Source organism: Dermacentor albipictus, chromosome 8 (assembly GCF_038994185.2).
Source record: "Dermacentor albipictus isolate Rhodes 1998 colony chromosome 8, USDA_Dalb.pri_finalv2, whole genome shotgun sequence".
Taxonomy (NCBI): Eukaryota; Metazoa; Arthropoda; class Arachnida; order Ixodida; family Ixodidae; genus Dermacentor; species Dermacentor albipictus.
Genome location: NC_091828.1, coordinates 97763630 through 97775408, shown reverse-complemented (window position 1 = coordinate 97775408; position 11779 = coordinate 97763630). Strand labels below are relative to the sequence as shown.

The following is an 11779-nucleotide window of genomic DNA, read 5'->3' as shown; positions in this document are numbered from 1 at the left end:
GGCCTCTCCTCAGTTTCTTTCCTCTATCATGATGATGATGATGAAGCCTCCGTTAATGGCACAAACCCACTGTGGGGGATAGGCCACGAATCGGGTGGTAATATGATTCAATAAGTGAAATAAAATAAATTCGTTAATAAAAACAAATAAAACTATGCCTGGAACCAAAGTTCGCTCGCTTCACTTCGTCTTCGGTCAAACGAGCAACGTGATCCGCCCATACTTTACCAATCTGTCGTCGCTTTTAACGTGTCACGTAAATTGGTTTGGCGGTTAGAGGAATCTCCTCTGTCACACTCACAATAAATCCAACTCTTTCTTTTTTCTCGCTTTTCTGAATCACAAGTTTACAAATTAATCATGGGGCGAAACCTAGCTGGGCGACTCGGCAAGAGGGCTCATAGAGAAGAATACGACGAGGAAGAAGAATATTTCCTAGCACTTGTGTGGTCTGCCATTGCAAGTGGTTGCAATTACTGACGCCCTATTTTTTCGTGCTGAGGCAGGTAAGGGTCACTGTATCGATCTTACGTTCTTAATGCAGCAGGAGCAACATTGTTTTGAAATTCCCGGAATTCTCGCGCCTGTCAAGGATGTTACAACCAATGGCCCGATAGCACGAACTTAGCTTACTATCCGTCACAGCGCCATAAGAACTGTTGGGCAAAAGGAGGAAAGGGAGTCATGGTAAAGTGCAGCTTACATTCAACTAAGCGTTCCACTCACATGGATACAAGCCTCCATACTGGTAGCAGGCTGGAGCGCTCTTTGTCAGGCTGACCTCAGTGCCACCCTTGGAGCAATTCTACCCTTTCTCCTTCCTTCTGTCCCTGGATATCAACAAATCTGGGGGGGGGGGGCTGCAGTCACGTGATGCTTACATAACGCTGTCCAGGAAGAGCAAGCTATGATCGAACAATTAACGTTGCGTTGTGACTTGCCACCCACGAGCGTATGTCGGGCTGCATCCCTCCCACCAACTATAGCAGATGCTACCCGCTTGTTTTTTTTTTGCTGTTACACTAAATTGACGAAGCTTGACGCTCTTTCTGAACGTAGCTAAGATGGTCGACACCACTGGAGTTGCAAGAGAGGCAGTGCGACCAAACAGGGCGATGCCGAGCTTGCGCGGCGTTCGCCTGGCCGACCTCGAAGGAACGAGGGGCGTCTTCACCGGCTCAACCATAGACTACAGGTCGCCCTGTACGGCGGGCGAGCACCGGACATGCCGCATCGTCTGCCAGCTGTCCGTCTGGAACGACGTTCTCTCCGACGCGTACCTGGAACTGCGCAAGGATCCAGGCCGAGCAGGGTTCCTCTCTCTGGTGACCCTCGAACAGGCATACCCGTCCGCCGCCGAAGACCGCAAGCTGCACCGGTGCGCCACGCTCGTCTACTGGCTGCTCAAGACGCACCGCTGCGTCGCCAGCGTTGACGTCAACTTGCGCAGTCTCGGCGCGCACTACGCGCTCGTCTTCGCGGCACTTCGAGTGAACCCGTCCATCAAGCACCTGAAGCTCGGCCTGTGGACTTACTGGAGCGATCACCAGGAGCCCCGCGCCATCGCCTCCTGCCTGCAGAACATCGAAGAGCTCGAGTGCCGCCTCTTTCCCGACTGGCCGTCGCAAATTCTTTCTGTGCTGACGATCCTGCTCAGGGACGCGACGTCCTGCTCGCTGACCTCCATCAAGATTCCCAAGCTACCTCTGCGGAACCACGACGCCAGCGCGCTGTTGGAGGTGCTGGTGACGAACAAGGCGCTGAAGAAGCTGTCGATGCGCGGCTCCGACCTGACCACAGCTTGGATCAAGTACCGCCACAAGTTTCGGAGGCACCTGGTCAACACTGGCTCCTTAACGGCGCTGAGCGTCTCGGATATGGTCGAAATGCGCAAGGACGTCTTCAAGTGGCTTCTCGAATGTCTGCGGGAGAACCGGACGCTAACGCACGTCACTCTGCAACGCATCGTCGTCGACGAAGACAGCGCGACCGTCGTGGCGAAGATTCTCGCCGAGAACGGCGTACTGCGCTGCTTCAACATGTCAGAAATGCGAGCGGATTCCGAATCGCGGCGGGTAGACTTCTTCGACAGTTGGCTGCCGGCGCTCACCGATAACGAAACGTTGGAGGAATTCACGCTGCCCCTGAGCGCCTGGAATGAGCAGCTGTGGAAGCGGTTCTTCGGTACGTTACCGACGAGGAGAGTCACGAAGAAAATCACGATCGAAATAACTCAGGACGACTACCATTCCATGCCTACGGTGTACGGAATCCTCGAAGAAACGCCGGGAGTGGGGCGCTTGGTCTTCTTCAAGCGCCTGAACCCGCTGAGCAGTTCCGACACGATGTGGAACGAGCCTTCTCAGTGTCACGCCTGGTTGTTCCACAACACTCGGGACGTCTTCTCGGCGATTCTGCGGCAGCTGCCGTCGCTCAGTCACGTGACCTGCGCGCAGCTCCGCATATCCGCCGACCTCCTCGATCAAGCCACGTCTGCGACGATAACGTCCTACGTCCGGACGACCCACACTCTGAAGAAGCTCTGTCTCGGCTGCTTCTCCCTCGAAGCCGGCGCCGACAACGCGGTGGGCTTCTGGAGCGACGTTATCGAGTCGCTCGCCGCTAATACGAGCTTGACGACGGTGGCGCTGAAGCCCAGGTACATTACGGAAAGCGCCATTCAGAGCCTGGCGAACGTGATCAAGTCGAGTCGCAACATCCACACGGTGCAGATAGACTTCGAGGAAAGCGCGGACGCTGACGCCTTCGTGCGAGCTTTGTCTGCCGGACTGGCGGAAATGTACGTGCTGCTCGGCATCATCTTGAGCGGCTACTGCGACAGCCGAGTTCCGAGAGAGTGGTTCACCGTGCGTGACACTGTTCGCCGGAACTCCTGCTTGGTGGCGCTAGCTGCCGAATTCGTGAGCGGCCATCGACGCGACAGGTACGTGAAACGCGGGAATCGGGAGTAGCTTTATTTTTATGCGAAGCATATTACTAGAGCTCAACCCAGCTCCTCAGGCGCGGCGGTGTCGCCTTCAATACCACGTGACACCGTGACGTCATGACAGAGGAGAAACGGGGCTCCAACTCGCGCTGAGGTTAGCACTCGTTCATATGCTGTGTAACAGACGGCACAGTTTTAGTCCTTGAGCTTCGTTATACCAGAAGAAAAACAAAGCCGGAAATCGCACGAGAAAAATGAACTAGTCGTTTGTACAATATTATTTTAACGCTGTCGCGTTAAAATAAAGGCTAGTATGCTTCGCATCTTGGGCTTAACCTTAGCTAAGCCACAGCCAGTTTTTTTTTTTTTTTGCAGTGGAGCTGTTAAAACCGTGCCGAGTTTTTCTTGACGTCAGCAGTTCCGCCGAGCTGAGGGAGAGAGAGCTGTGAGAGTGAAAGCAGACTATAAAAATAGCCTCGCGCAGTACAGCGACACGGCGAGGGTGGGTGGAGCCTAGCGGGGAGAAGGAGGGACGCGTGCACCAGTGAGGAACGTGGCCCGGATGTGTGCCCTCTCCTGTGGGGGGCGAGGCAGGGGCGTCCGGTGAGGGAGGAGGGGCGTTCTCCAGCGGCTACTTCCACTCCGTACAGAGTGGAGACAACCGCGGAGTCTGCAACGGTGTTGGCCACGCCAATCGTGGGCGCCGTAGGGACGCGTTGCCGGCGCTCGTGTGATTTGTGTGTGATTTGGCACTATTTTACTGGCGTTCCTCCAGCTCCGCTCGTCTCTGGTGTTTGCGATAGCACAGCCGCGCATAATTTGTTTACAAATCTAAAGAAAACCAAGTGAGTGGGGATAAAATGGTAGTTTTCGCAGAATCACGTTGCACCACGCATTGCCTTTGCTATTATGTCGACCGGAAGGTTACCGTACCTTGCACATATGTTTGATAAGTTAGTGGAACTCCTTTATCAAGAGAACATTGCATCTAGAAACTATGCAAGTAGTATATTGTTCAACGAAACTTGAAGGGACCGAGGAATACGTTCCAATTAAAAAGAGTTCTGTTTACTGAGAAGGATGTGCAGAGGTGCAGCGCAATATGTCCTGCACCCTAATAACATTGTTAGACATGTTAGGAATAAAGAAAAGAACGTAACAGGGAGTTCGTCGCTTCGATTAAGCGCGCTAGGTGTATTCTGAATTGGCTAGGCTTCTCTGGTTTGGATTTCTACGACAAAGCGGCGACGTATCAACGCAATTACGTCACTCTTAGGGCTCGACTCGATGGCTGAATTAGCACGAGGTCGTATTGATGGAGTCGAAATTATCTAAAGGCGCACTGTGAGGTGTCCGAAATTTCAGGCTTTGTCATTTGGGGCTGTATAAGGCCGCCAATCTGTCGACACTGCAAGAACTTTCTATGCAGTGAATATTCACGAAATTCTTGCTTGCTCGAACCTTTGCCACTACTTTTTAAGGGCGGCTTCCTGCTTAGAATACATGTGATATAATATAAAAATATCAAATTTTAGTCTTTCCAGCAAAAATATTAAGAGCTTGCTTCTGTTGTTCCAGGTACTGAGAGCTCCGATATTTTTGGTTCTCATTAACGGGAGTTCCTTTTTTTCAATTTGTTTGCATTATCCAAATACAAGACCACCCAATATAAAAACTGTTCCGTTTAACCGGCAATTCAGTTCAAGCGACTTCAGCTTACTAATGTTCTACTTATGTGGAAGGGATGTCATTAAGTGTCGGCTTAATTCGTCACATCTCGTAGCGTGGGTGCACAAGAGAACATATACGCGCGATATTTCTTAACGCCAACGACCCCGGAATGAAATGGGCGAATTTATGACATTCAATCAACCGTTTTACGAAACTGTTGCTTCACTTAGATTCCAGGATTGAATGTCTTGATATTGGTGCCCAGTGACTTCGTTTCTCGAAATTGGTTCCTATAGTGGATACGGCTCGCGAAGTTGCCAGGTGCAAATCGTTAATTACAGCATATACCATGCAGTATTTAGCCAAAACTTAAATTATACAAATGAGCAGTTAATTTTTCTCGTGCAATTTCCGGATTTTTTTTCTTCTGGTATAACAAAGCTCAAGGACTAAAACTGTGCCGTCTGTTACACAGCATATGAACGAGTGCTAACCTCATTTAACGTTCTGACGGTTTTCCCTTATTCAATGGGTCGCGGGAGGCGAGCTGCTGTGTCCACGGGCCCCGAGCAAGTTGTGCGCACTCTCGCTGTTTTCAAACAACAACAACAACAACAACAACAACAACTACTACTACTACTACTACTACTACTACTACTACTACTACTACTACTACTACTACTACTACTACTGCTACTACTACTACTACTACTACTACTACTACAACGAGTACTACTACAACAAAACAACAATTACTACTACTACTGCTGACTACGACTACTGCTGCTACGACTACTACTACAACAACAAAACAACAACAACAACTACTACTACTACTACAACGAGTACTACTACAACAACAAAACAACAATTACTACTACTACTACTGACTACGACTACTGCTGCTACGACTACTACTACAACAACAAAACAACAACTACTACTACTACTACTACTACTACGAGTACTACTACAACAACAAAACAACAATTACTACTACTACTACTGACTACGACTACTGCTGCTACGACTACTACTACAACAACAAAACAACAACAACAACTACTACTACTACTACTACTACTACTACTACTACTACTACTACTACTACAACGAGTACTACTACAACAACAAAACAACAATTACTACTACTACTACTGACTACGACTACTGCTGCTACGACTACTAATACAACAACAAAACAACAACAACGCGTGCAACTCCTGCAGGTACTGCGCCGGAGCCCTGGAACGCGTGCACAGCCACCCCGCGCTGCTCGGACAGGTCGCCCAGCTGGCGTCCGTCGGCGACGTCGACGCAGCCGCCTTGGTGCGCGAGGCCCTGGAGAGCATCCAGGGCATCCACGCGTTCATGAGGCTCGCCGGTGTGGTCAAAGAGCGGGTGCGGTGCCGCCCCGGCACGGAAGCCGGCGGCGCACAGCTGGACGGCCTCGACGACAGCTGCTGGAGGCTCGTGAGGCGATACCTGAGGCTGGACGACGTCGTGGACATTGCGCTGTTGCCGTCGAGTTCGTAGGCCATCGTTCAAAGCCCAGCGGCGAGCGTCCGAGCTGGCACTCCCACCGGGCGCGTATTCTATTGGCTTACAGCTCTCTCACCCCTTCGTGTTTTTGTTTGTTCGTGTATAATAAAAGACAGACGCTTTGACCGACATTTACGAGTGTCGTGTACGGAGAACGCCTCGGCTACCGAAGGACTTCAGTCTCAGATTGTACGAAACCCTATAGATGTGGCATCCAAGGGGCACGCATTCTGCAATCCGCCCTGTTTCAAAGGAGATGCCAAGAAGCCGCCTTATCATCGCTGTCAAGAGCACGTGATGAATTGCGTGTCTTCGTCAGACGCGGGAGCCTGTACCATCTTGCAGCTGCTTCGCCGAATAGGAGACATCCGTGCAGAGCACGGGTGTCTCGTGCAACCTTTTGGAACAAAACGGTGCGCACCCTGTGGTGGAGAGGCGCTTGTAAATAAAGAAAAAGAAACCGAGCACCGAATGAAATAGCCCCCGCTATTTGACTCGTACTCAATTCACGAATTCCGCATTTGAAGCTGTCGGATATTCGTCTAGGATAAAGTCGCCGATGCCGCATCGTTAACAGCCGTAATTGAGTCGCTGAGTACGCATGTCTCATTTTGGGTAGCCTATAAATTCGCTCTCTCGATTTTGAAAGAAAGACGCAATCGATTTTTTTCCGAATCTCATCATGCTTGGTCTACATCTAAACGAGTTGCGGTGCTTTAGTATTGTCCTTAGCTCTTTCAACAGCACGATATGGTACTGCATGCACCTGAGACGTGCGGATCCTTTTTTTTCACTTTTTGTATTACTGTCATTACCACCGTGCTACAGACGTGATCGTACTTGGCTTTGTTTCTCATTTACAAGCTTCTCAGTTCACCTGACATCTAAGTGCTAGCGGCATTACACACGCATCACATGATGTAAGAACGCCTTTTGTGTCAGAGCAGACCCCGCAACACTTTTCAGTTCCCTTTCTTACTTTCATTTTTCAAGAAATCGAGAATATTCAATTCGATATTGAAAGGCTGGTTTTGTCAAACATTCGTGCTTGATTTCATCCCATGGTATTGCTATTAGAACAGTCCTATTTCTGCACTTTTGCCCGTGGACGGTATGGCTGACAGGAAAAGAACACTCCGGAAGGAGGAAGCGAAAAAAAAATTCACCGACGATTACGATACTCTTTAATGCGAAATTTGAGTGCAGCTGTATACGTATTTTTGTTTCGCGATATATTGGCTGGAGCGGACAATCTGTCTCGTGCGGCACGTTGAAAACAGAGCGATGTGTGGCGCGACTGCCTCACTAATAGTGAGACTCCGAGAGGTGGTGCGTGGGTGACTCGAGGGCGCAATTCACAACAGCTGTCGCAGACAGACGGCCGCTTATGCAGTGCTTCGTTTCTATATAGACGACGCGCGCTACTCTGGCGCCATCTCGTGCCCATAGTCGCCGCAAAGCCTGCCTTGCGAGGCACTACGCTTTTCTTCTCACGCTTTCGCCATACCTTCCTCCTCCGCTTTCCTCCTCACACTCTGTTCAATATCGCCAATCTGCCGCTGAGCTCTGCGTTGGCTTTCATCGTTCGCTGTGCTCGTTCGCTCTGTTACAAGGAACAACGCCGACGGTCTCCGCAGGAACGGGCGGGTAAGAGCTGCGATCTAAAACTTGCTTTTCAGGCTTTTCATTTGGGTCTTACTCCCAAAATTTCCTATTTTCCTGCGAGGTCGAGTTTAGCGTAGTTGAGGGAGGCGGCGCGAAGAGGTAGCCGCAGTAGCCATGGTTTATATAGACCGCCCAGCCACGGCGTCACTGGATCTCTGAATCGCCCGATTCCGTGGCCGCTCAGGTCGAGCCTGATCGTGTGTTGTTGCCTCAAAACCAGGCTAGCATGTTCTTTTCTCACACTACATGCAGATGAGCCCATCTTCTTTACCGGCTCTGGAAAGAGAGAGAGAGAGAGAGAGATAATGAACGTTTATACTGAGCCCTTAGCAACGGTTGGTGCGTGCTGGCACCAGATAGGGTGGAACCTTCTTCTCGGATCCCATATGTGCCCAGCAGTTCCTGGCCCCTAGCCGCCAGCGCGAGCTGGGTCGGTAGGTCGGGGCTGGACAACAAGGTCTCCCATCGCTCGGGGGTGTTGGGGCTGGGGAGGGTGGGGGGTAGGGATGGTGGGGGGTTCTTGAGCTTAGTGCACTCTGCAAGGATGTGTGCTAGAGTGCCTTTTGATCGTCTGCAAAACGGGCATGAAGTGTCATGCTCTGTTGGGAACATCTTGTGCAAGAGCACGGGATGCGCTAGCGACCCCGCTTGCGTGCGTCGCACGATCGTTTGCTGCATTCGGCTGAGTTGCGGATGCGGACGGGGAAGCCTACATCTGGCGCTTCTGTACATTTGCGTGACTTCTTTGTAGCTTGTCACGGGGTGCGGTAGCTCTGGCGCGTCCTCGGGCCGGGTAGACAGTTCTCGGGCATAGTGGTCGGCGAGTGCGTTGCCTTCCACTCCTCCAACCCATGACCTTGCCCACACAGGACGTGAGCGAGATAGGGCGGCGATAGTCGCGGCGCTACAGTAGTGTTTTGTGTCAGCATAGCTGATTAAGACAGTCGTTCGTCATCATGCAAGTTAATATGAAATGCTGATGTACGTTCGTATAGCATAAAGCACATTTCCCATAAGGGAGATGTGCTTCGTGGTTTTTGTGCTTCCCCATCTATAACTCCTTCGTCACTCAGTTTCGTCCTAAGGCATGAAAGTTGCTTTATCTCTCCATTCGATCTATTGATTTTCTTTCCTGGAAGCCTTTCTCTTTCCTTTAAGCGTATCTCTGTCCGCCCATTCGCTATCTGTCCTAACCTTTAGATAAGCTGTTCAGCTAGAGTCATTGCTGCATAGAGGAAATTTGGCTCGGAATAACCTATCTAAACGCATGGGAACGCGTAAATCCTTTTCTTCGACGACCAATTCGCAGATAAAGCGAAAGCTTTACTGGCGGCGAACTTGCGATTTCGCACGCCATGGCGGAGCTCCGAGGAGCCACATGACGTCACACCGCGTTCCTCTTCACACCGCCTTCCTCGTCGTTGCGCTCGCCTCCGCTCGCTTCGCCATGCTGCGTCGCATGCCTGATAGCATGTCGGAGGTTCGAAAACGAGAGCTCTCTAGCATAGAGAAGGAAAAAGACTAAGAGCGGACACTCCGAGAAATCTGGCCTCAGGAACTACGTCACGGCTACGTAACGAACTAATGCTCTCATCAAACGCCAGGGGACGCAGTCGCAATAAAAGAAAATGTTGTAATGAATTCTGCTCAATCGCTTTGCAAAATAATAATTATACACCCAAATTTGGCGTGTTTCTGATACATAAAAACAGAATTTATCGAAGACACCTTCCGTGCTTTTTGTTCTTCATTCGTACTGCCATCAACACCAATCACCATTCGTCCATCGAGAAGAAATCAACGACACCAGCGGCGTGCCAGCGGGAACGTCTCGTGAACGTCGGCTGCGGCGGTGTTCTTGTGTGTGAGAAAGGTGAGTCACGTTTTTAAGCGAAGCTTGGAGTAATTGACTTGTGAGCGCGACGAGGTTCGCTAAAAAAAGCAGTTTGCGGCTCTATATGAGGCGGCTAGACGCGAACAATGCGAAAAGCATGCCCCCTCAAGAAACGCGTAGCAAGAGGGCTGTACTAGCTGTACTTTCTTGCTATCCCCGCCGAGAACGGCATAATCTTTGTTGGTTGCGTTCCATGAATATAATCAAACGACGCGAAGCTGCCATTAACTTGCACCGGTTCACGGCTGTGCACTGCACTGCGATTCGCAGCTTGTCAGACGCCATCGAGACGCTGCGTCTCGGTTTGCGAGGGTAAACCGTTCTTGCCCAGCGCTGTTTGCGATAACCGTGGTATCGGCGTTCCATTGAAATAGTTCGTTTTGGCGGATTAAAAACGATCTGCTGGACAACGCTTAAGGTCAATATCATGAATTGCACATTTCAGGAAAATTCCGGTTTCGAGAAAATTGAATTCCTAAACCGCGTTTAAATGCTCGCTTCACGGTTGACGGTCTTTTCGTTGGCCCGTTCTAGAGGCTGACGAACGCTGGAAAGAACATAAAAGACGCCACGCTGATTCAGACCGAAAACGGCGTTCCGGGGACGGGCGCTACCTAAATAAAGAAAGCAGGACGTTAGGCACGCTGTAGCCAAGTTTTGCTTGCTCGTTTCCCTTATAGAGTAAGGGCTCCTGAATATTTTAACGATATTGCGTGCAAACAATGGCATGTGACATAAACAGCGAGCATAGCTTATTGCGTTTGGTACTTTAGCGAGGTGTGTATCTATGGCGCACGGACGAACGCTGGTGTATGCGTCCGTGCGGATTGTTTACACAGAAAAGTAACGGTGGGGAAAAGTCACCAATGACTACTGCATGTACTTATTGCGGCGGCCGTGTTGGGAAGTACTACGCATTCTAATAATTTTCGGTTCCTTATCATTTTTTGGTGGCGAAGACATTGCACAACGTATTGTCGCGTAGGCGTGGCGTGGCGCGCATTTCAACAAAGGCCTCTTATTTGGACGTTTCGAATGTATCTTTATCACGCTTATGTGAACTGCTATTTTGCCTACCAATGTACTCCTTATACTAAGTACGTACAGGGGTGTCCAAAACTTCACAGGCCGCGATGCCCTCCATGGGATTAAATAGGATGGCGGCCTGGGAACTTTTGAACACCCCTGTACGGGGTATTAACATTTCTCCTTGTAAGTCCGGGTTATATGGGTCAGAGGTCAGGATGTGTCGGTCGTTTTATATTGTGCATCGGTTCGCTATTCATTCAAAGCGGTTTCCTGGTACAGTTATGACGTGTACATATGTTTTTGGTAATTAACGAAGCGTGCACTTATCGATATTTTCAGACCGTGCTGATGCCATGCCGTCCGGCGGTCCAAGCCACGGCAGCTACTGCTGTGTGTCGTGGTGCTTTGACAACGGCAGAACCCAGAAAAAGCCTATCTTGACTTGGAATAAAAACATTGCGGAAACTCTGTCTCTTTGATACATATGAGCGCTTGTACCAGAACACAGAAGACAAGCGCGATGGATAAAGCCGTAGTGAATTATGATTACCTCTATCTCCATCTGTTACAACTTAATCGAAATAAAAATTGCGTCACTACCTCAATTCACACCAAATATTGAACTAGTCAAAAGAGTGAATCGCTAAATCAAAGCGAGAAATAAAAGCGTTGCCATTTGGGTGACGAAAAGTGGTCTGAAATGACAAGCTTCCGCTAAAGCCCAACGTCGGTTACGGGGGGTAATCCAAATTTCGCGCCAGCGAAACCGTAACAGGAAGTGCAGGCCAGTTGCTCTCATCAACCGCCAGGCGCGCTAGGGTCGATTGGGCCGCTGGGGGTGTATGGGAGTGTCCACTCTTAACTTTTTTTTCTTTCTCTATGCTCTTAGCACGATTTACTTTGGATCTAGCATTACGCAGCTACATTCGAAGCACATGGAAACGGATAAATCATTCTGAATGCGCAAGCATTGTTTGGGGAACGCCCCAGAAAAAGGTGTCCGCCACGCGAAAATTGTACTGCCTTGTATC

At 50.1% G+C, this 11779-nt stretch overlaps 1 protein-coding gene and 1 long non-coding RNA gene across 2 annotated transcripts; both read left to right on the top strand.

Moving 5' to 3' along the window:
* Nucleotides 1-419: 419 nt before the first annotated feature.
* LOC135912930 (uncharacterized) lies at nt 420-6291 on the top strand. The gene is made up of 3 exons (XM_065445543.1): nt 420-506; nt 1060-2944; nt 5848-6291. The coding sequence occupies exons 2-3, from the start codon at nt 1065-1067 to the stop codon at nt 6152-6154; spliced, it is 2187 nt and encodes a 728-aa protein (XP_065301615.1). The 5' UTR covers nt 420-506; nt 1060-1064; the 3' UTR covers nt 6155-6291.
* A 3263-nt stretch (nt 6292-9554) lies between these two features.
* LOC139048519 (uncharacterized) lies at nt 9555-11213 on the top strand. The gene is made up of 2 exons (XR_011507748.1): nt 9555-9698; nt 11088-11213. It is a non-coding gene; the product is annotated as an uncharacterized lncRNA (long non-coding RNA).
* The last annotated feature ends 566 nt before the right edge of the window (nt 11214-11779 follow it).